The sequence below is a fragment of the Heterodontus francisci genome, chromosome 28 (genome assembly GCF_036365525.1).
Source record: "Heterodontus francisci isolate sHetFra1 chromosome 28, sHetFra1.hap1, whole genome shotgun sequence".
Taxonomy (NCBI): domain Eukaryota; kingdom Metazoa; phylum Chordata; class Chondrichthyes; order Heterodontiformes; family Heterodontidae; genus Heterodontus; species Heterodontus francisci.
In genome coordinates, this window is record NC_090398.1 from 12,098,155 (window position 1) to 12,123,214 (window position 25,060).

General features: G+C 46.6%; 1 protein-coding gene across 1 annotated transcript in view; it reads left to right on the forward strand.

Moving 5' to 3' along the window:
- Positions 1 to 25,060, forward strand: part of LOC137385093 (solute carrier family 15 member 4-like) — a 74,159-nt gene that overhangs the window by 20,872 nt on the left and 28,227 nt on the right. The window contains exons 2-4 of the mRNA XM_068059851.1: positions 4,945 to 5,228; positions 20,145 to 20,304; positions 24,535 to 24,630. Coding sequence (XP_067915952.1) covers positions 4,945 to 5,228; positions 20,145 to 20,304; positions 24,535 to 24,630 — 540 coding nt within the window. The remainder of the gene's footprint in view (positions 1 to 4,944; positions 5,229 to 20,144; positions 20,305 to 24,534; positions 24,631 to 25,060) is intronic.

The window sequence follows — 25,060 nt, forward strand, 5'->3', positions numbered from 1 at the left end:
CCCTGCTTTCTCTCAACCTCCCTTTTTAAATAGTGGGGTTACATTAGCTACCCTCCAATCTGTAGGAACTGTTCCAGAGTCTACAGAATCTTGGAAGATGACCACCAATGCATCCACTATTTCTAGGGCCACTTCCTTAAGTACTCTGGGATGCATACAATCAAGCCCTGGGGATTTATCGGCCTTCACTCCCATCATTTTCCTCAACACCATTTCTCTACTAATACTGTTTTCTTTCAGTTCCTCCCTGTCTTTAAGCCCTGTGTTCCCCAACATTTCTGGTGTCTGTGTGTCTCGGTGTGTGTGTCTGTGTGTGTGTATCTGTGTGTGTGTATCTGTCTGTCAGTGTCATGTGTGTATGTATCTGTGTGTGCGTCTGTGTCTGTATGTGTGTGTGTACGTATCTGTGTGTCTGTCTGTGTGTGTGTATGTGTATATGTGTCTGTCTGTGTGTATCTGTGTGTCTGTGGGTGTACATGTGTGTGTGTGTGTGTCTGTGTGTCTGTGTGTCTGTGTATATGTGTGTGTCTGTGTGTGTATGTCTGTGTGTGTGTGTATATGTGTGTGTCTGTCTGTATTTCTGTATGTGTCTGTGTGTGTGTGTCTGTCTGTGTGTCTGTCTGTATGTGTCTGTGTGTGTGTCTGTATTTCTGTATGTGTTTGTATGTCTGTGTGTGTGTGTCTGTGTGTCTGTCTGTATGTGTCTGTGTGTGTCTGTCTGTGTGCGTATATGTGTGTGTGTGTGTGTGTGTCTGTGTGTCTGTCTGTATGTGTCTGTCTGTATGTGTCTGTGTCAAGGAACAGCATCTCATCTACCGATTAGGCACACTACAGCCTGCCGGACTGAACATTGAGTTCAATAATATCAGAGCATGACAGCCCCCCACTTTACTTTCATTTTTAGTCATTTTTAGTTATTTTTTCTTCCTTTTTTTTGCATTCCTTTTTACATTTTTTACAATCTTTTTTTGCATTTATTTCATTTCATTTTAGTTTGTTCAGTTTGCTTACCCACTGTTTTTTTTCAGGTTGTTTTTCTTCAGGTTTGCACTTGCTGATGTTCAATATTCAGTATATTCACACCTAATCTGTACTAATGCTTTGTCTTTCAACACACCATTAACATATTGTTTGCCTTTGCTCCGTGACCTTTTGGTCAGCTATGCGGCCTGGTCCAATCTGCACCTTCTCCTTTGTTATCTCTTGCCCAACCCCCACCTCACTTGTTTATAATCTGTGACTTTTCTAATATTTGTCAGTTCCGAAGAAGGGTCACTGACCCGAAACGTTAACTCTGCTTCTCTTTCCACAGATGCGGCCAGACCTGCTGAGTGAATCCAGCATTTCTTGTTTTTGTTGCGTATATATGTGTGTGTGTATGTTGAGGAAATGTTAACATTACACAGGTGCAAGTTACACAAGAGATACATAGTTCAGCCAGTGCTTGGCCGGTCTTCTCTACCCATTTCCTGCCTGACTAACCACTGCTCGGCAGTTAGTTCCTGAGTTTGATTTATTGCCAAGTTTTGAGATGCAGTCAGCCAGATTGTTAAACACAGAGACTTCATTCCACCAACTAGAAAGATTCCCATTCTCTTAATGTTTTGCTGTAAACTTGTGGAAGTTATCTAGCGAAAAAAAATAAACAAATCACTCGTCGCATGATGCCCTCGGTACGAGAAGCCACTTCAAGGTGGGCCCTCGGAGGTTTCCTGGCTATCGATTCGAGAATAGCCCAATTCAGAATAAGTAGAATAAAGAAATTGCATTTTTCCAATGCCTTGCAGGACCTCAGGACACTTCACAACCAATGAAATATCTTTCAAAATCTTATCACTGTTGTGATCATCAGGTTTAACAGCACAGGAAGAGGCCATTCGGCCCTTCGGGCCTGCTCCGCCGTTCAAAAAAAAAATCATGGCTGACCGTCTGATTCAGTAACCTGCTCCTGCTTTCTCCCCATATCCCTTGATCCCTTTGGCATTAAGACATATATCTATCTCCTTCTTGAGTATATTTAAAGACTAATTAATTAATTAATTAATTAAATTCAAGTTAAATACAATCAGCTGCCGTGGTGGGATTAGAATCCATGCCCCCCAGGGGATAGACTGAGCCTCTGAATTACTAATCCAGTGACATTACTGCTACGTTACCATCGCCCCCCGCCCCCCCCCCCCCCCACCTTCTTTATTACAGAGGAAACATGGCACCAATTTGCACTCAGCAAGATCCCACAAATAGGAACGAGGAAAATACTCAGACCAGTTGCTTCTCTCAGTGCCATGGGGGTCTTTCCATCCCACCTGTCACATCCAGTCTATAAGAGTCAAATGATAACCGACCCAGAGTTACAAAAGGGTACAGCGACATCAGCTGATGCACAGGTTCCGAGCATTGAGCTCTGTTTAAGACCTTGGGCAGATAAGGTGACGGGCAGGAAGAATGTAAACAACAACAATGTGCATTTGTATACCACCCTTAATGTTGTAAAAGGCCACAAGGGAGCACTTATCAAACAAACATTTGACACCGAGCCACCCAAGGAGATATTAGGACAGGGGCCCAAACGCTTGGCCAAATAGGGAGGTTTTAAGGAGGAGGAGAGAGGTGGTGGAGAGGTTGAGGGAGGGAATTCCAGAGCTGAGGGCCCCAGGCAGCTGAAGGCACGGCCGCCCAGGGTGAAAATTGCGAAAGGCTCAAAAGGCCTGAATTGGAGGAGCGCAGACAACTCGAAGGGTTGGAGGAGGTTACAGAGATAGGGAGGGTTGTAGGGGTGGGAGGAGGTTACAGAGATAGGGAGGGTTGTAGGGGCTGGAGCAGTTACAGAGATAGGGAGGGTTGTAGGGGCTGGAGGAGGTTACAGAGATAGGGAGGGTTGTAGGGGCTGGAGGAGGTTACAGAGATAGGGAGGGGCGAGGCCTGGTAGGGATTTGAATCCGAGGATGGAGAACGTTAAAAATTGAGGCGTTGCAGATGAGGAGTTTTCACTCACATAATGAACCACAGTTATACACACGGCCCTGGATCTCTTTCTGTTTAAGTTAACTTTGCATTGGTCCTCCAGAATAAATAGGAGCCCCCTCACCCCCACATGTTGGATGGGAACAATTGTGCAACGTACCTTTAGCCTTGACACCAGTTTGAAGTCAACCAAGTTTTGAAGCAAACAGCAAGACAGCCTTGAGTCAGTCACGTTACACAGTGGTAAATAATATTGCCCATTTTCCACTTGGGAAGGACGTTCAGCTGGCCTTTTGTCTGGGTCACTGTGGCTCAACTCCATCAACTGGCAACTGCAGAAATACTTCAAGGGGAAAATAAATTGCAGGGATCTGGGGAAAGGGCAGGGCAAATGGGACTGAGAAGACTTGCTCTTCGAAAGGGACAGCACAGACACAATGGGAAAAACGGCCTCCTTTTGATAGGTGCTATTCTATCAATCTGTCATTTTTGAGTTGAATTCTTCCACCACTTAATGGCATATATCCCTTTCCTTATATGGCGTTGCCTATTCCCACCTCCATAACAACGTCCGTCTTCACCACTGCCTCAGCTCATCGGCTGCTGAAACCCTCATTCATGCCTTTGTTACCTCCAGACTTGACTATTTCAACACACTCTGGGCTGCTCTCCCACATATAACCCTCCATAAACTTCAGGTCATCCAAAAGACTGCTGTCCGTGTCCTAACTCTCACCAAGTCCTGTTCACCATCACCCCCTCTGCTCACTGACCTACACTGGCTCCTGGTCCAGCAATGTCTCAATTTTAGCGTTACCATCCCTACCATCACTGTTTTCCAATACCTCCATCGCTTTGCCCTCCCTATCTCTGTTACCTCCTCCAGCCCCTACCACCCTCCCTATCTCTGTTACCTCCTCCAGCCCCTACCACCCTCCCTATCTCTGTTACCTCCTCCAGCCCCTACCACCCTCACTATCTCTGTAACCTCCTCCAGCCCCGATAACGCTCCCTATCTCTGTAACCTCCTCCAGCCCCTATAACACTCCCTATCACTGTAACCTCCCCCAGCCCCCACAACCCTCCATATCTCTGTCGCCTCCCCCAGCCCCGACAACCCTCCCTATCTCTGTAACCTCCTCCAGCCCCTACAACACTCCCTATCACTGTAACCTCCTCCAGCCCCTACAACCCTCCCTCTCTCTGTAACCTCCTCCAGCCCCTACAACACTCCCTATCACTGTAACCTCCTCCAGCCCCTACAACCCTCCCTCTCTCTGTAACCTCCTCCAGCCCCTATAACACTCCCTATCACTGTAACCTCCCCCAGCCCCTACAACCCTCCGTATCTCTGTCGCCTCCCCCAGCCCCTACAACCCTCCCTCTCTCTGTAACCTCCTCCAGCCCCTACAACACTCCCTATCACTGTAACCTCCTCCAGCCCCTACAACCCTCCCTCTCTCTGTAACCTCCTCCAGCCCCTACAACACTCCCTATCTCTGGAAACTCCTCCAGCCCCTACCTCGATCTGAGATCTCTTAGTTCTTTTAAATCAGACATTTTGCACATCCTGAAATTTCCACCTGAGTAAAAAAATTGAGGCTGGCACTTCAGTGCAGTACTGAGGGTGCACTACACTGTCAGAGGGTCAATACTGAGGGAGTGCTGCACTGCCTTTTGATTGAGTTGTTTATCTGAGGCCCCGTCTGCCTTCTCAGGTGAATGTAAAAATGCACTACTTCCGAGACGAGTGAGGGTTAATTCTGCCCGGTGTCCTGGGGCCAATCTTTACCCCTCAACCCACATCACTAAAACAGATTATCCGCTTGTTCTCACATTGCTGTTTGTGGGATCTTGCTGTTCTCAAATTGTCTTTCTCACACTCCAACAGTGACTGCCCTTTAAAAGCGCTTCATTGGTTGTAAATGACTTTGGGACGCAATATGAAAAGTAAGTCTTTCTTTTTTGGCGTCCAATCAGGTGACAGACCGAGGACCCGAAGCCGTCCGACGCTTTTTCAACTGGTTCTATTGGTCCATCAACATTGGTGCCATCCTCTCCCTCTTCTTGCTGTCTTACGTCCAACAGAATATCAACTTCTTCATCGGATACATCATTCCCGTCATCTGCCTGGCGATGGGGCTCCTGCTCTTCCTTCTTGCCAGCCCTGCCTTCATCACTAAGCCTCCAGATGGCAGTGCCTTCACCGGTATGGCCCGCACCCTCTTCCGCTCCTGCTGCCCGTGTGCGGATCGCTGCTTCAGGTGAGATGGCACGGGCTGCCTTCACTGTGCATTGCCGCTCAGAGAAACTGCCACCTCGAATAGCAGGGACTTGTTTGACAGACTGGGCATGGAACGGGGTGGGGGGGGGGGGGCGGCTGGCAGGGGTTATGGTAGCAGAATGGTTTTGTCACTGGGCTAGGAATCCGGAGGTCAGGGCTAATGTTCTGGAAACACGGGTTCAAAATCCCCGCCGCCCCCCCCGCCCCCCCACCGTGGCAGCTGGGAGGAATCAAATTTGATTAGTGAATAAACCGGGAATGAAATACGAGCCTCATCGTTCATATTTATCCTGAAATGAATGAACCGCCATAGAAATCCACCTGGTTCACTATTGCCTTTTAGGAAAGAAAATCTGCCATTTGTACCCAGTCTGTTCGATATGTGGTCGATTCTTAACTGCCCTCTGAAAAGGCCGAGCAAGTCTCCAATTTCAAGGCAATGAGGGATGGACAGTAAAGGCTGGCCTTCCCAGCAAGACCCACGTCCCAAAAACAAGTCCCTTTACAAAGTAAGTGACTTCCAAACAAAGATAGAACAAATGGAATGGAAGAAAAGGCACCACAGACAGTGCAGCACTCCCTCAGTACTGACCCTCCGACAGTGCAGCACTCCCTCAGCACTGACCCTCCGACAGTGCAGCACTCCCTCAGTACTGACCTCCGACAGTGCAGCACTCCCTCAGTACTGATCCTCCGACAGTGCAGCACTCCCTCAGTACTGACCCAGCCTAAGATTGGCTCGCTAACAGGAAACAGAGAGTAGGCATAAATGGATCTGGTTGGCAAGATGTAACGAGTGGTGTGTCACAGGGATCAGTTCTGGGGCCTCAACTTTTTACAATTTATATAAATGACTTAGATGAAGGGACCGAAGGTATGGTTACTAAATTTGCTGATTACACAAAGATCGGTAGGAAAGTTACTTGTTAAGAGGACATAAGGCGGCTACAAAAGGAATATAGATAGGTTAAATAAGTGGGAAAAGACCAGGCAAATGGAGTATAATGTGGGAAAGTGGGAAATTGTCCACTTTGGCAGGAAGAATTCAATAAAAGCATATTATCTAAATGGTTGCAGAGCTCTGAGATGCAGAGGGATCTGGGTGTGTCCTAGAGCGTGAATCGCAAAAGGTTAGTACGCAGGTACAGAATGTAATTAAGAAAGTAAATAGAATGTTATTGTTTATTGCGAGGGGAATTGAATACTAAAGTAGGGAGGTTATGCTTCAGTTATACAGGGCACTGGTGAGACCACATCTGGAGTACTGTGTACAGTACTGGTCTCCTTATTTAAAGAAGGATGTAAATGCATTGGAGGCAGAGAAGGTTTCCTAGACTAATATCTGGAATGGGCGGGTTGTCTTACGAGGAAAGATTGGACAGGCTAGCCTTGTATCCACTGGAATTTAGAAGAGTAAGAGGCGACTTGCTTGAAACATATAAGATCCTGAGGGGTCTTGACAGGGTGGATGTGGAAAGGATGTTTCCCCTTGTGGGAGAATCTAGAACTAGGGGTCACTGTTTAAAAGTAAGGGGGTCGCCCATTTAAGACAGAGATGAGGAGAAATTTTTTCTTTCGAAGGGTTGTGAGTCTTTGAAATTCTCTTCCTCAAAAGGTGGTGGAAGCAGAGTCTTTGAATATTTTTAAGGCAGAGGTAGATTGATTCTTGATAAGCAAGTGGGTGGAAGGTTATCGGGGTTCGGTGGAAATGTGGAGTAATCAGTTCAGCCATGAACATATTGAATGGCGGAGCAGGCTCGAGGGGCCGAGTGGCCTACTCCTGCTCCTAATTCGTATGTTTGCATGTTCAGCCTGGTTCTCAATTGCATTTTTCCACCTGATATTTGTCATATGTGCCCTTTTCAAACTTCATCTTACTGTCTATCTCTTTCATCATCCAGGGAGCTCTGAATCTGTTTGCCCTACCTTTCCCCACTTGTGGGAATGTACCTTGACTGTACCCAAAGTATCTCCTCTTTAAAGGCAGCTCATTTCTGAGTTACAGTTTTGCCGGCGAATCTTTGATTCCAATTTTCCTGGGCCAGATCCGCTTTCACTGCGTGGAAGTTGGCCCTTCTGCAATTCAGTGTTTTTACTCTGGATTGCTCCTTGTCCTTTTCCATAGCTCACCTGAAAATCTGCTGATGTTATGATCACTCTCCCCTAAATGATCCCCTACAGACACTTGATCCACTTGCCCCAGCTCATTCCCCAGAACCATATCCAGCAATGCCTCCTTCCTCGTTACACTGGAAACATACTGATGTAGAAATTTCTCCTGAACCCACTCTAGAAACTCTTGCCCCTCTCTGCCCTTTACACTATTACTATCCCAGTCTATATTAGGATAATTAAAGTCTCCCATTACATCTATAGTACAATTCTTGCACCTCTCTGTAATTTCCTTGCAAATTTGTTCCTCTATATCTTTCCCACTAGTTGGTGGCCCATAGAATACACCCAGCAATGTAATGGAACCTCTATTATTTCTTAGCTCTAACCAAATAGATTTTGAGCTTGACCCCTCTTGGTCATCTTCTCTCTCCAGCACTGTAGCATTCTCCTTAATCAATACTGCTACCCCTCCTCCTTTCTTTTCTTCCCTATCTTTCCTGAACACCTTGTATGCAGGAGTATTTAGTACCCAGTACTGCCCATTTTTGACTCGGGTCTCCATTATCACCATGACATCATATTTCCATGTGGCTATCTGCACCTACAGCTCACCAATCTTATTTATCTCACCCCACACATTCAGATACATGCACAGTGAGCTTAATTTAGACCTGATTACATTCCCTTTCACGTTGACTCCATTTCATACCTTACTATTTCCTACTCTACTGCTATCTGTCCCTCTCAATTCTCTGTCACCTTGGGTTTTCCTCTCTAATAGAACCTCCTGGTTCCCACACCCCTGCCAAGTTTCTTTAAACCCTCCCCAACGGCAATGGCAAATCGCCCCGCAAAGACGTTGGTCCCGGCTCCGTTCATGTGCAACCCATCCGGCCCGCGCAGGTTCCATCTCCCCCGGAACCCATCCCAATCTTGCAGGAATCTGAAGCCCTCCCTCCTGCACCATCTTTCCAGCCATACATTCATCTGCTGTATATTTCCATATTTCTACACTCACTTGCACATTTCACTGGGAAGGTTATTGTGGTATAAGGATTTGAAAGGGTTACGGTCTGGGACAGTGTGAGTATTAACTCCCCCATGATGATAATAAACTAGCTATTGTTACAGCTCACCAAAGACTCAGTAATGTCTCCTAGCTGGACTAATCAAACATACAGTATGATGGATAGTGGTGGTTATTACCATACAACATCCAGAAAAGTCTGAAAAAAATTACTCTGAAGAAGACTGAGCTGAACAAAGTGACGCCAAAACTGTACCAAGACTGCAGAACTCAGGAAGAGTCTATGAAAAGCTCCAGTGCCTGATGGGATCTACCCCAGAATACTGAGAGAGGCAAGGGAAGAAATTGCTGGGGCCTTGACAGAAATCTTTGCATCCTCATAGGCTACAGGTGAGGTCCCAGAGGACTGGAGAATAGCCAATGTTGTTCCTTTGTTTAAGAAGGGTAGCAAGGATAATCCAGGAAATTATAGGCCGGTGAGCCTTACGTCAGTGGTAGGGAAACTATTAGAGAAGATTATTTGGGACAGGATTTACTCCCATTTGGAAACAAACAAACTTATTAGCAAGAGGCAGCATGGTTTTGTGAAGGGGAGGTGGTGTCTCACTAATTTAATTGAGTTTTTTGAGGAAGTGACGAAGATGATTGATGAAGGAAGGGCAGTGGATGTTGTCTATATGGACTTTAGTAAATCCTTTGACAAGGTCCCTCATGACAGACTGGTACAAAAGGTGAAGTCACACGGGATCAGAGGTGAGCTGGCAAGATGGATACAGAACTGGCTCTGTCATAGAAGACTGAGGGTAGCAGTGGAAGGCTGCTTTTCTGAATGGAGGGATGTGACTAGTGGTGTTCCGCAGGGATGAGTGCTGGGTCCTTTGTTCTTTGTAGTATATATAAATGATTTGGAGGAAAATGTAGCTGGTCTGATTAGTAAATTTGCGGACGACACAAAGGTTGGTGGAGTTGCGGATAATGATGAGGATTGTCAGAGGATACAGCAGGATATAGATTGGTTGGAGACTTGGGCAGACAAATGGCAGATGGAGTTTAATCCAGACAAATGTGAGGTAATGCATTTTGGAAGGTCTAATGCAGGTGGGAAGTATACAGTAAATAGCAGGACCCTTAGGGGTATTGACAGGCAGAGAGATCTGGGCGTATAGGTCCACAGGTCACTGAAAGTGGCAACGCAGGTGGATAAGGTAGTCAAGAAGGCATACGGCATGCTTGTCTTCATCGGTCAGGACATAGAGTATAAAAATTGGCAAGTCATGCTGCAGCTGTACAGAACTTTAGTTAGGCCACACTTAGAATATTGTTTGCAATTCTGGTCGCCACACTACCAGAAGGACGTGGAGGCTTTGGAGAGGGTACAGGAGAGGTTTACCAGGATGTTGCCTGGTCTGGAGGGCATTAGTGATGAGAAGTGGTTGGATAAACTCGGATTGTTTTCACTGGAACGACGGAGGTGGAGGGACGACATGATAGAGATTTACAAAGTTATGAGCGGCATGGACAGAGTGGATAGACAGAAGGTTTTTCCCAGGGTGGAAGAGTCAGTTACTAGGGGACATAGGTTTAAGGTGAGAGGGGCAAAGTTTAGAGGGGATGTGAGAGGCAAGTTCTTTACATAGAGGGTGGTGAGTGCCTGGAACTTGCTGCTGGGGGAGGTGGTGGAAGCAGGTACGATAGCAACGTTTAAGAGGCATCTTGACAAATACATGAATAGGATGGGAATAGAGGGATACGGTCCCTGGAAGTGCAGAAGGTTTTAGTTTAGGCAGGCATCAAGATTGGCGCAGGCTTGGAGGGCCGAATGGCCTGTTCCTGTGCTGTACTGTTCTTTGTTCTTTGTTCTTGTTCTAAGTCAGGCTCAGAGATTCGGGAGTCGGGGAGTCGGCTTGCGAAGGCATTCAGGCTGCGCCACAGAAGCGTGGTGGTTGGTGGATAAAATCCTGGTTCAGCAATCGCAGGCTTCAAGTTGGAGAACCAAGCAATGGTCAGGAATCTGGTAAACAACCCTTAAAGAAGGAGACAAAATTGTTTCTAACAGTGCACTAGGAAAGCAGCACCTAAAAAAATCAAAAATTCTTAACAAGGATGGATCCGAGGTTGTCACCATTACACGTGGTGACCGCAGGGCTGAAAAGCATGGGACAACTTCAGAAAAGTGCAGGGGAACTTCCAGGATGGGAAGGATAATTGAAAATAGAAAGAAAACTACCTAGAAAGCTTAGAAAAGCCACGGATCTTAAATTTATACTACCAGAGAGGTTTGGACACACAGAAGGACCAAGTTAAACTCGAAACTGGTCACTGTGGAGAAAAAGATGTTTGAGGTTCAGAATTGCATTAAAATTAGACAGCAAGTCTGAAGCAGAACAAGTCAACATATTACTTTATTATAGAGGAGCAATAGCAGATGATGTTATTGCAAGACAAGGCATTAATGTGACATCAGATAAATTTGAAGATGCCTTAAAAGCATTTGACAATTATTTCAATCTGAGGAGTCAAGTCCAGTCGGCAGGCCGGGCAGGGGCAGGACAGGGAGCGTGGAAGGTCTGGTAGGCTAAACTGCATTTACTTTAATGCAAGAAGCCTTACAGGTAAGGCAGATGAACTCAGAGCATGGATTGGTACATGATATTGTGATATTATAGCTATTATGGAAACGTGGTTGAGGGATGGGCAGGACTGGCAGCTCAATGTTCCAGGGTACCGATCCTTTCGGCATGACAGAGGTGGAGGTAAGAAAGGAGGGGGAGTTGCACTATTGATTAGGGAGGACATCATGGCAGTACTTAGAGAGGATATCCCAGGGGGAATGTCCAGCGAGGCCATATGGGTAGAACTCAGAAATAAGAAAGGGGTGATCACATTGATGAGATTATACTATAGGCCCCACAATAGTCAGAGGGAAGTGGAGGAGCATATATGTAGGGGAATCACAGATAGGTGTAGGAATTATAGGGTTGTAATAGCAGGTGATTTTAACTTCCCTGATATTGACTGGGACTGCCTTAGTGCTAAGGGATCAGATGAGAAAGAATTTGTTAAGTGTGTCCAGGATAGTTTTCTGAAGCAGTATATGGATGGTCCTACAAGAGAAGGGGCTACACTCGACCTCCTCTTAGGAAATGAGGATGGGCAGGTGGTTGATGTGTCAGTGGGGGAGCACTTTAGGACCAGTGACCATAACTCTATTAGCTTCAAGATAGTTATGGAAAAGGATAGGACTTATCCTCAGGTTGAAGTTCTAAATTGGGGGCAGGCTCATTTCGATGGCATCAGACAGGAACTCTCAAAAGTTGAATGGGAGAGGCTGTTTACAGGTAAAGGGACGTCTGACAAGTGGGAGGCTTTTCAAAGTGAGATAGGAAGAGTTCAGGGCCGGCATGTTCCTGTTAGATGGAAGGGCAAGGCTGGCATGTTTAGGGAACCTTGGTTGACGAGGGATATTGAGGGTCTGGTCAGGACAAAGAAGGAGGCATATGTCAGGTATAGGCAGCTGGGACCGAGTGAGTCCCTCGAGGAGTATAGGGGATGTAGGACTACACATAAGAAGGAAATTAGGAGGGCGAAAAGGGGCCATGAGATTTCCCTGGCAGATAAGATAAAGGAGAATCCTAAAAGAATCTATTATATTAAGAGTAAAAGGGTAGTAAGGGAGAGAGTAGGTCCCCTTAAGGATCAGTGTGGCAATCCATGTGCGGAGCCAGGGAAAATGGGTGAGGTCTTAAATGAATACTTCTCATCTGTATTTACCGTGGAGAAGGTCATGGAAGCTAGTGAGTTCAAGGGAGGGAACAGCAATATCCTGGAGCATATCAACATTACAAAGGAGGAGGTGTTGGAGGTTTTGAAGCGCATTAAGGTGGATAAATCCCCAGAGCCTGATCAGGTGTATCCTAGGATGCTATGGGAAGCAAGGGAGGAGATTGCTGGGGCCTTGGCAGAGATTTTTGTTTCATCGTTAGCCATGGGTGAGGTACCGGAAGACTGGAGGATAGCTAATGTTGTGCCTTTATTTAAGAAGTGCAGCAGGGATAAGCCAAGGAACTACAGGTTGGTGAGCCTTACATCAGTGGTGGGAAAGTTATTGGAAGGGGTTCTGAGAGACAGGATTTATATGCATCTGGAAAGGCATGGTCTGATTAGGGATAGTCAGCATGGCTTTGTGCGTGGGAAATCATGTCTCACGAATTTGATTGAGTTTTTCGAGGAGGTGACCAAGAGGATTGACGAGGGCAGGGCGATGGACATTGTCTACATGGACTTTAGCAAGGCCTTTGACAAGGTCCCGCATAGTAGGCTGGTCCAGAAGGTTAGAACACATGGGATCCAGGGTGAGCTCGCAAATTGGATCCAAAATTGGCTTGGTGATAGGAGGCAGAGGGTGGTAGTGGAGGGTTGTTTTTCAGATTGGAGGCCGGTGACCAGTGGTGTGCCGCAGGGATCGGTGCTGGGCCCTCTGTTGTTTGTCATGTATATTAATGTCTTGGATGTGAATGTAAGGGGCATGATTAGTAAGTTTGCAGATGACACCAAAATTGGTGGTATAGTGGACAGTGAAGAAGGTTATCTAAGGTTACAACAGGATATCGATCAACTGGGAAAGTGGGCAAGGGATTGGCAAATGGAATTTAATGCAGACAAGTGTGAAGTGATGCATTTTGGGAAGTTAAACCAGGGAAGGATATATACAGTGAATGGCAGGGCCCTGGGGAGTGTTGTTGAGCAGGGAGACCTTGGGGCGCAAGTACATAGTTCCCTGAAAGTGGCAACACAGGTAGACAGGGTGGTGAAGAAGGCATATGGCATGCTTGCCTTCATCGGCCGAGGCATTGAGTACAGATTTGGGACGTCATGTTACAGTTGCACATAACGTTGGTTAGGCCACATTTAGAGTACTGTGTGCAGTTCTGGTCGCCGCACTACAGGAAAGATGTGATTAAGCTAGAGAGGGTGCAGAAAAGATTCACAAGGATGTTGCCTGGTTTGGAGGGCTTGAGATATAAAGAGAGATTGGATAGGATGGGTCTGTTTTCCCTGGTGTGAAGGAGGCTGAGAGTGGATATGATAGAGGTATATAAAATTATGAGAGGCATAGATCGGGTAGATAGCCAGAGTCTGTTTCCCATGGTAGGGGTGACTAAAACTAGAGGGCATAGATTTAAGGTGAGAGGGAGGAGGTTTAAAGGGGATCAAAGGGGTAAATGTTTCACGCAAAGAATAGTGGGTATCTGGAATGAGCTGCCAGAGGAGGTGGTGGAGGCAGGAACAGTAGCGACATTTAAGAGGCATCTGGACAGGTACTTGAATGAGCAAGGCATGGAGGAATATGGAAGTAATGCAGGCAGGTGGGATTAGTATAGATAGGCACTATGGTCGGCATGAACGCGCTGGGCCGAAGGGCCTGTTTCTATGCTGTACGACTCTATGACTCTCCGACTCTAAGATTCTAGAAAGGGCCAAATTCAACAGAAGCTGCAGAAAACAGGTGAACCAATAGATGCTTTTATTAATGACCTGTAAAGGCAAGTTGAAGGATGGGGATATGGAGACCTAAAAGCAGCATTAATATGAAACTGCATCGTAGTAGATATTGCAGATTTATTGCAGTCTAAGGAAGACCTCACCCTATACAAAGCAATTCAGCCGGTGAGACAAGCAGAGGTCCATCAGCAGAACAGAGCAATCCTGAAGGTGAAGAAAAACCTTGGGTCAGGAAACCTCCAGCGCCCGTGCAGTTGCTTCAGCACGGAACTGCAAAAGAAGCACCAGAAAAGAAGGTACAGATGGGAGGGAACGTGAAGGATGCCATGAAATGCCAGCCAGCACTGTGACACCCAAAAAGAGCCACAGGCCTGAACAGTGCCCTGCAAAAAAAGTGGAATGCTTTCACTGCATGGAAGTTGGGAAGACGCGCCAAAGTCAAAAAAACTCTACTTTCACAGGTTCTGAAGGAAAAGTCTTCATGCATAGAGCTGTTAATGTCGTTAAACAATCTCCACCAGAAGAGAAATCAGAAAACTTCTGTGGTGATATATATGTCAACGGACGTATCGCCAACTTTAAAGTAGACACTGGAGCAAGTGTAACAGTTGTATCAGACAGCAAACCATGTTTATCAACACATTGCCTACAGCCAACAGAAACTCAGTTACACAGTGCAGGAGGGGTTGAACTTAAAGTCAAGTGGAAGCTACACAGGCGACACTCCAGTACAAGTGAAAGCAGATATTGGAAACACTGTATGTTCTATAGAATCAAGAATTTTCTGTTTTAAGTCTAAGAGCTTGTATAAACCTTAGTCTTATCAGGAAAATGGAAGAAGTTAAGCAGAAGTTAAGCAGCACAGTGGCGCAGTGGTTAGCACCGCAGCCTCACAGCTCCATCGACCCGGGTTCAGTTCTGGGTACTGCCTGTGCGGAGTTTGCAAGTTCTCCCTGTGACCGCGTGGGTTTCCTCCGGGTGCTCCGGTTTCCTCCCACAGCCAAAGACTTGCAGGTTGATCGGTAAATTGGCCATTATAAATTGCCCCTAGTGTAGGGAGGGGATGTGAGAGGGTAATGGGATTAATGTAGGATTAGTATAAATGGGCCGTTGATGGTCGGCACAGACCCGGTGGGCCAAAGGGCCTGTTTCAGTGCTGTATCTCTAAATAAAAAAATCCAGGTGTCACTTCCAAAAAGACTTTCCAAAATAATTTACTGGGCTAGGAAGACTTAAGACCGAATATAGAATTACTGCATGTAAAGATGCTTAATCTATATGTCTTTTCCCTTCTTGGAAGATACCACACATTTAATGAAGCAAGTTTTTATAGTTTAGCGATACAGCACCGAAACAGGCCTTTCGGCCCACCGAGTCTGTGCCGACCATCAACCACCCATTTATACTCATCCTACACTAATCCCATATTCCTACCACATCCCCACCTGTCCCTATATATTTCCCTACCACCTACCTATACTAGGGGCAATTTATAATGGCCAATTAACCTATCAACCTGCAAGTCTTTGGCATGTGGGAGGAAACCGGAGCACCCGGAGGAAACCCACGCAGACACAGGGAGAACTTGCAAACTCCGCGCAGGCAGTACCCAGAATCGAACCCTGGGTCCCTGGAGCTGTGAGGCTGCGGTGCTAACCACTGCGCCACTGTGCCGCCCTATGTGCCTAATGTGCATCAGCACCATTGGAACTGTTGATGGGAAGGAAGCCCAGAACACAACTTTCCAACCTACTCAAAAAAAAAATACTTCTCGGATTATCAGAGAGTTCAAGACAGAGAAAAATCTTATCGAAAACAACAAGCTTACAACTATAACAGGAGATATCATACCAGCTACCTTTCCTAGTTAATGTAAGGAGAAAGGGTATGAGTACGAGATAAGGCAGAGAAGGAGTAATCATCCAGTCAAAATGAATGTACAAAATGATATGGACAAAGACTTGGTGGGGAGATGTAGTATAAGGGTTTGAATGGGTTAATGTCTGGGTCAGTGTGAGTAATACTTCCTACTGTGATGATGGAAGAGACCACATGAGAGAGACTGGAAGGAGAAGTGGCATGGCTCCAGTGGAGTTAGACATACTTGTGTAAAGCTGTGTATATAGTTCTCTAATGTGTCATTCACTGGTTATTGTTAAACTTTACTGAAGACTCAGTAATCTCTCCTAGCTAGACTAACCAAACATACAACACTTATTACCTTTGAGGTCCTTCTTGCTAGTCTCTTTCCCAGCTCCCTAAACTCTGCCTGCAAGACCTCATCCCTCTTTCTACCTTTGTCGTTGGTACCAATATAAAACCACGACCGCTGGCTGTTCACCCTCTCTGACTCAGACTGCTCTGCAGCTGCTCACTGACACCTTGAGCCTGGAACCTGGGAGGCAACATGCCTTCCTGGATTTACGTCTGTGGCCGCAGAAGCGCCTGTCTGTTCCCCTAACTATAGAATCCTCTATCATTATCGCTTTGCCAATCTTCCTCCTGTGCCATGGACTAGGCTCTGGCCGCACACCCCAGAGGAACCATCACTCTCACCAGTATTCAGAATGGAATACTGGTTCATGAGTGAGATGCACTCAGGGGACTCCTCTTCTACCTGCAAGGCCCTTCTTAACTGCCTGGCGGTCACCCAGTCCCCTCTCTACCTGCATACCCTTAAGCTGTGAGGTGACCACATCTATAAGCGTGCTATCCACATAGCTCTCAGCCACATGGATGCATCACAGTGATGCCAGCTGCTGCTCAAGCACCAAAACCCAGAACTCCAGCTGCTGCAGCTGACGGCACTTCCTGCACATGTGGTTGCCCAGGACACAAGAAGGGTCCTGGAGTTCCCACATGCAGCAGCATGCACACTCCATGAGACTGAGCCGCCCTGTCATGCCTCTATTTATTTTACTATTAAAATTATGACTGAAATAAATAGACACTCACCACCTACCAATCAGCTGATTCTCTTGCGCTGATGTCACTTGTTAGGGACTTTAACTGAAATGTTTTATTTAAATATTATTATCTAAATACCTTAGATTTTAATTTACTGAAAAATTCAGAACCCTTTAGTGTTACTAAACCTTGCTATTTAGTTTTATATTGTAAATGATCAAATTGGCCTTTGTTATATGCTAATTAATTGATCCAGTCTTACTTTAAAGTTGATTAATTTAAATAAAATTATATTAAAATAAAAATGCAGGGCTTCTAGGGTACTCACCCCATGTGGCTCCTTGTCTTGTGATACCACTTCACAGTATGTGTCTGCCTCTCATCGTTGCTCATCTCTCCTGCTTTGCCTTGCTGCTCTGCCACTGGCACAGTGTTTCCCGTGCTGCTTTTTAAAAGCTCCTCTCTCCCGCTGTGCTCTCCTGCTCTGCCGTTGGCGGTGTTTCCCACAATGTTTTCAAAGGCTCCTCTCTCCCACTGTGCTTTGATGCTCTCCCGCTGCCGGTATTTTCCAAGCTATTTTTAAAGGCTCCTCTCTCCTGCGGTGCTTTGCTGCCGGTGTTTTCCAAGCTGTTTTTAAAGGCTCCTCTCTGCTGCGGTGCTTTGCTGCCGGTGTTTTCCAAGCTGTTTTTAAAGGCTCCTCTCTGCTGCGGTGCTTTGCTGCCGGTGTTTTCCAAGCTGTTTTTAAAGGCTCCTCTCTCCTATAGTGCTTTGCTGCCAGTGTTTTCCAAGCTGTTTTTAAAGGCTCCTCTCTGCTGCGGTGCTTTGCTGCCGGTGTTTTCCAAGCTGTTTTTAAAGGCTCCTCTCTGCTGCGGTGCTTTGCTGCCGGTGTTTTCCAAGCTGTTTTTAAAGGCTCCTCTCTGCTGCGGTGCTTTGCTGCCAGTATTTTCCAAGCTGTTTTTAAAGGCTCCTCTCTCCCATAGTGCTTTGCTGCCAGTGTTTTCCACTCACTGTTTTTAAAGGCTCCTCTCTCCTGCTCTGGAATGCACTTCCTGAAAGGGCAGTGGAAGGAAATTCAATAGGGGATTGGATCAACATTTGAAGGGAAAAAAAATCAGGCCTATGGAAAAAAAAGGGGAGTGGGATTAATCGGATATCTCTTTCAAACAGCCGGCACAGACATGATGGGTCAAATGCCACTTCCCCTGCTGCATGATTCTCTGATTCTAGGAACAGAGGAACAGGTGAAGGCCATTCAGCCCCCTCGAGCCTGCTGTGCCATTCAATGAGATCAGGACTGATCTGCACCTCATCTCCATTTACCCTGCTTTACCCCAGATTCCTCATGCCCTTATCCAACAAAAATCCATTGCTCAGTCTTGAACGCTCCAATTGACTCCCAACCTCAACAGCTTTTTGGGGAGAGAGTTCCAGATTTCCACTCCCCTCTGTGTGAAGACATCACCCCTGAACGGCCTGGCTCCAATTTTAAAGTTCTGACTCCTTGTTCTGGACCACCCACCCCCCGGCCCCAGAAGAGGAAATAGTTTCTCTCCACCGACCCTTGCAACTCCTTTAATCATCGTAAACACCTCGATTACATCATCCCGTAATCTTCCATAATGGAGGGAATACAAGCCTGTCCTCATCATTTAACCCTTTTAACACCGGTGTCATTCAGAGTAGAGGCAGCAATAATTTTTCTCAATTGCCAATTGGTTTTGCCTCATTCAAAACATGGGACAAATAACCTGCCGTCACTCAGCAGAGATTCCGTTCTGAATCTGCTGCTTATGTGGGCAAGGCTGACCCTGTCAGGCAGGCAGGGAAAGAAATTCACTGATCCACAGCAACACCTCAATTTTACAATTCTGTATCCTTCTGTACAAATCCCTCCCTGGCCTCACTCCTCCCTATCTCTGTAACCTCCTCCAGTCCCTACAACCCTCCCTATTTCTGTAACCTCCTCCAGTCCCTACAACCCTCCCTATCTCTGTAACCTCCTCCAGCCCCTACAACCCTCCCTATCTCTGTAACCTCCTCCAGTCCCTACAACCCTCCCTATCTCTGTAACCTCCTCCAGCCCCTACAACCCTCCCTATCTCTGTAACCTCCTCCAGCTCCTACAACCCTCCCTATCTCTGTAACCTCCTCCAGCCCCTACAACCCTCCCTATCTCTGTACCCTCCTCCAGCCCCAACAACCCTCCCTAAATCTGTACCCTCCTCCAGCCCCGACAACCCTCCCTATCTCTGTAACCTCCTCCAGCTCCTGCAACCCTCCCTATCTCTGTAACCTCCTCCAGCCCCTACAACCCTCCCTATCTCTGTAACCTACTCCAGCTCCTACAATCCTCCGAGATCCCTGAGCTCTCCAATTCTGGCCTCTTGCCCATCCCCCAGATTTTAATCGCTCCACCATTGGCGGCCGTGCCTTCAGCTGCTTGAGGCTGAAGCACTCTAAACGTCCCCACATCTCTCTCCTCCTTTAAGATGCTCCTTAAAACCTCCCTCTTTGACAGATCTTTTGGTCACATGTCCTCACATCTTCTTGTGTGGTTCGGTGTCAAATTTCTATCCACTGCGCGCTCCTGTGAAGCACCTTGAGAAGCCTCTCTATGTTAAAGGCGCTATATCAACGCAGGTTATTAATCCTTGCTCTGTGCCTCTCCCAATCTCCCTCTCCTCTCTTTCTATCACTCTCCCTCTCTCCTTCCCCCCCCTCTCTCTGTCTCTCCCTCTTGCTTTCTCCCTCACTGTTACTATCATTCTGTCTTTCTTTCTCCCTGTCTCTCTGACTTTTCCCTCTCTCCGTGTATTTCTGGCATGTGTCGTTTAAGGATCGAAGTTGGAGGCCAAACTGGTAAGATATGCAAGTTAAAAGCAATCTTAACAATGGAAGTCTCTTCCACCTCATTCGGGTGAATGGAATGGGTTGTTGGTGTCTACCATTGGAATTGGGGGTGTGGCAGGTTGGTTATGCTTGAGAGCTTAAAATTCCAGGCTTATGAGTTGAAATCGCACTCGGTGTAAATTCTGAATTGGTGTTCAATAAATTTGATATTTTACAGACTGACACAAGGGGGACAATTGTTAAAGGAGGAATTATTGGTTAAAAACCCAATTGGTTCAATACAGGTACAAGGGAGGCTATTCAGCCCCTTCTTGAGCCTGTTACACAGGAACAGGAGGAGGCCATTCAGCCCCTCAAGTCTGTTCAATGAGATCGCACCCAATCTGCTTCTGAACTCCATCTAACTGTCTTGGTTCTGAAACGTCTAATACCCTTGCCTCACAAAGATCAATTGACCTGACTTTTGAAATTGCCTGACTATTTTTATAATTGCAGTAATCGCAGGATGAGATCCCCCTACAGTGATTTGTCAGAGCAGACCATATTCAGCAATGGCAGGCGTTCCTTGGATACCGCGCGGGAAAACGTGAAGGTCCTGAAGAGGGTCATCCCGGTCTTCTTGACGCTGATACCCTACTGGATGGTTTACTTCCAGGTCAGAGGTCACACTTACAGGGTCAGAGGGCGCACGTCCAAACATAACTACCAGGAAAGGCTGAACAGGCCGGGGGCCCTTATCTTTCGAAAAGAGAAGGTGCACGGATGCCCTGATAGAGGTCTTTAAGATTATGAAAGAGGTTTGATAGAGGAGACGTTGAGATGAAGAGAATATATTTCCAGTTGTGGAGGAGATGAGAACTAGGCACCATCAATGAAAGATGGTCACAAACGAATCCATTGGAGGAATTCAGGAGAAACCTCTTTCCCCAGAGAGTGGGGAGAATGTGGAACACGCCAGCATAGGGAGTGGTTGAGGTGAATAGTGTCGAAGGATTTAAGGGCAAGTTGCATAAACACATGAGGGAGGAAGGAATAGAAGGAGATGTTGATGGGGTGAGATGAAGGGGGGTGAGAGTAGGACTGAGTGGAGGATAAAGCCCAGCATGGAGCTGATGGGCCGAATGGTCTCTTTCTGTGCTGTAGATTATGGTGGAATTCCATGCAACTATGAAGAAAGGCTCCATTTTTGTGTACTGAGAAACCAGTGGCCAGTACCACTCTGTGGTTAACAGGGGAATCAGGGAAGCGGGCAGTGCATGGCGAGTTAGATACAGAGTAAAGCTCCCTCTACCTTGTCTCCATCAAACACTCCCAGGGCAGGTACAGCACGGGGTTAGATACAGAGTAAAGCTCCCTCTACACTGTCTCCATCAAACACTCCCAGGGCAGGTACAGCACGGGGTTAGATACAGAGTAAAGCTCCCTCTACACTGTCCCCATAAAACACTCCCAGGACAGGTACTGCACGGGGTTAGATACAGAGTAAAGCTCCCTCTACACTGTCCCCATAAAACACTCCCAGGGCAGGTACAGCACGGGGTTAGATACAGAGTAAAGCTCCCTCTACACTGTCCCCATAAAACACTCCCAGGACAGGTACAGCACGGGGTTAGATACAGAGTAAAGCTCCCTCTACACTGTCCCCATAAAACACTCCCAGGACAGGTACTGCACAGGGTTAGAAAAAAAAAACGGGGTTAGATACAGAGTAAAGCTCCCTCTACACTGTCCCCATCAAACACTCCCAGGACAGGTACAGCACGAGGTTAGATACAGAGTAAAGCTCCCTCTACACTGTCTCCATCAAACAAACCCAGGACAGGTACAGCACGGGGTTAGATACAGAGTAAAGCTCCATCTACACTGTCTCCATCAAACACTCCCAGGACAGGTATAGCACGGGGTTAGATTAAAAAAAAAGAAAAAGGGGAAAGAAAAAAAAATGGGGTTAGATACAGAGTAAAGCTCCATCTATACTGTCCCCATCAAAAAAAAGAACAAAAATGGAAAAGAAAAAACAGATTAAAAATACAGAGTAAAGTTCCCTCTGTACTAAAAAAAGGAAAAAACGGGGTTAGATACAGAGTAAATCTCCCTCTACACTGTCCCCATCAAACACTCCCAGGACAGGTACAGCTCTGATTGGTTGGTGTGTTTGGAGCATTCCTGTAAAAGAAAAAAAAAGAGAAAAAAAAAAGAAAAAAAAAAAAAAAAAAAAAAACGGGGGTTAGATACAGAGTAAAGCTCCCTCCAAAAAAAAAAAAAAAAAAAAACGGGGGTTAGATACAGAGTAAAGCTCCCTCCAAAAAAAAAAAAAAAAAAAAAAAACGGGGTTAGATACAGAGTAAAGCTCCCTCTACACTGTCCCCATAAAACACTCCCAGGACAGGTACTGCACAGGGTCAGAAAAAAAAAAAAACGGGGTTAGATACAGAGTAAAGCTCCCTCTACACTGTCCCCATCAAACACTCCCAGGACAGGTACAGCACGGGGTTAGATACAGAGTAAAGCTCCCTCTACACTGTCTCCATCAAACAAACCCAGGACAGGTACAGCACGGGGTTAGATACAGAGTAAAGCTCCATCTACACTGTCTCCATCAAACACTCCCAGGACAGGTATAGCACGGGGTTAGATTAAAAAAAAAGAAAAAGGGGAAAGAAAAAAAAATGGGGTTAGATACAGAGTAAAGCTCCATCTATACTGTCCCCATCAAAAAAAAGAACAAAAATGGAAAAGAAAAAACAGATTAAAAATACAGAGTAAAGTTCCCTCTGTACTAAAAAAAGGAAAAAACGGGGTTAGATACAGAGTAAACCTCCCTCTACACTGTCCCCATCAAACACTCCCAGGACAGGTACAGCTCTGATTGGTTGGTGTGTTTGGAGCATTCCTGTAAAAGAAAAAAAAAGAGAAAAAAAAAAAAATGGGGTTAGAAACAGAGTAAACCTCCATCTACACTGTCTCCATCAAACACTCTCAGGAAAGGTACAGCATGGGGTTAGATACAGAGTAAAGCTCCCTCCACACTGTCCCCATCAAACACTCTCAGGAAAGGTACAGCATGGGGTTAGATACAGAGTAAAGCTCCCTCTACACTGTCCCCATCAAACACTCTCAGGACAGGTACAGCACAGGGTTAGATACAGAGTAAAGCTCCCTCTACACTGTCCCCATCAAACACTCTCAGGACAGGTACAGCACGGGGTTAGATACAGAGTAAAGCTCCCTCCACACTGTCCCCATCAAACACTCCCAGGACAGGTACAGCTCGGGGTTAGATACAGAGTAAATCTCCCTCCAGCAGTTGTTTTTGATTGGATAGTGTGAAGAAGGGTGTAGGGTGAAATTTCTCTCACAGTGCAGAGGTCCTGATGAGATTAATGTGTTGGCACAGGTCCCTCAGTGTGTTCCCACCCATTGATTCCCTTGTCTATTTTAAGATTGTAAAGCGTTAAGATGCGATGTGCAATGTTGCCATTGTGTTGCACTTGTCTCTCCACCAACTTCACCCTGTACAGGAAAACTGTCTCATTCCAACTCCGTTAACATCGCCCAACTTCATCCCTGCCTCAGCTCATCTGCTGCTGAAACCCTCATTCATGCCTTTGTTACCTCCAGACTCGACTATTCCAACACATTGCTCTCCCACATTCAACTCTCTGTAAACTTCAGATCATCAAAAACACTGCTGTTAGTGTCCTAACTGGCACCAAGTCCCGTTCCCCATCACCCCCTGTGCTCACTGACCTACATTGCCTCCTGCTCCAGCAATGTCTCAATCTTAAAATTCTCATCCTTGTTTTCAAATCCCTCCATTGCCTCCACCCTCCCGATCTCTGTAACCTCCTCCAGCCCCGATACCTCTCCCTATCTCTGTAACCTCCTCCAGCCCCTATAACACTCCCTATCTCTGTAACATCCTCCAGCCCCTACAACCCTCCCTATCTCTGTAACCTCCTCCAGCCCCGATACCTCTCCCTATCTCTGTAACCTCCTCCAGCCCCTATAACACTCCCTATCTCTGTAACATCCTCCAGCCCCTACAACTCTCCCTATCTCTGTAACCTCCTCCAGCCCCTATAACACTCCCTATCTCTGTAACCTCCTCCAGCTCCTACAACCCTCTCTATCTCTGTAACCTCCTCCAGCCCCTACACCCCTCCCTATCTCTGTAACCTCCTCCAGCCCCTACACCCCTCCCTATCTCTGTAACCTCCTCCAGCTCCCTACAACCCTCCCTATCACTGTAACCTCCTCCAGCCCCTACAACCCTCCCTATCTCTGTAACCTCCTCCAGCCCCCTACAACCCTCCCTACCTCTGTAACCTCCTCCAGCCCCTACAACCCTCCCTATCTCTCTAACCTCCTCCAGCTCCTACAACCCTCTCTATCTCTGTAACCTCCTCCAGCCCCTACACACATCCCTATCTCTGTAACCTCCTCCATCTCCTACAACCCTCCCTATCTCTGTAACCTCCTCCATCGCCTACAACCCTTCCTATCTCTCTAACCTCCTCCACCTCCTACAACCCTCCCTTTCTCTTTAACCTCCTCCAGCCCCAACAACCCTCCCTATTTCTGTAATCTCCTCCAATTCTGGCCTCTTGAGCATCCCCTGCTTTAATCGCTCGACCATTGGCGGCCGTGCCGTCAGCTGCCTGGGCCCTAAACTCTGGAATTCCCTCCCTGATGCTGCCCACCTCTCTGTCCTTTACTACATCTCTTAAAAACTTCCCCCTGGGATATCCTGTCCTGATATTTTGTTCTGTGGCTCGGTGTCACATTTTGTTAGATAATCACTCCTTGGACAACATTAAGATTCTATAGAAGTGCCGGTTGTTGTTCTTGTTGTACTTAAGTGTCTGCATCTCTCTCCCTGTAGATGGAAAGCACCTATGTTTTACAAAGCCTGCACCTGCAGCTGCCCCAACTATTTGGCAATCATTCTTCAAGTAATAGCACAGTTCATCAACAGACGGTGAGTTCTGCTCTTCCTGGAATCATACAGCACAGAGGAGACCATTGAGCCCCTTTGAGCCTGCTACACGGGAACAGGAGGAGGCCATTCAGCCCCCTTGAGCCAGTTACATCATCCACGTAGATCATGGACACTCTGTGCCTGAAATGCATCCACCTGCCTTAATCCCATAACCCTCATGACCTTTAGCCAACAAAAAAACTAGCAAATGCAGTTTTGAAATTTTCTGCGGAGCCCAGCTTTAACCGGGAACTCAGGAAGGTAGTATCCATCTTGGAGAGGGTAAAGCACAGTTTCACCAGAATGACACTGGGGCAAAAGGGATGATGAAGACAGTTTGTACAGACAAGGCTAATATTCCTTTGAGTTTAGCAGGTGAAGGGATGATCTAATGGAGGTGTTTACAATGATTGAAGGAGTTGATTGGCTC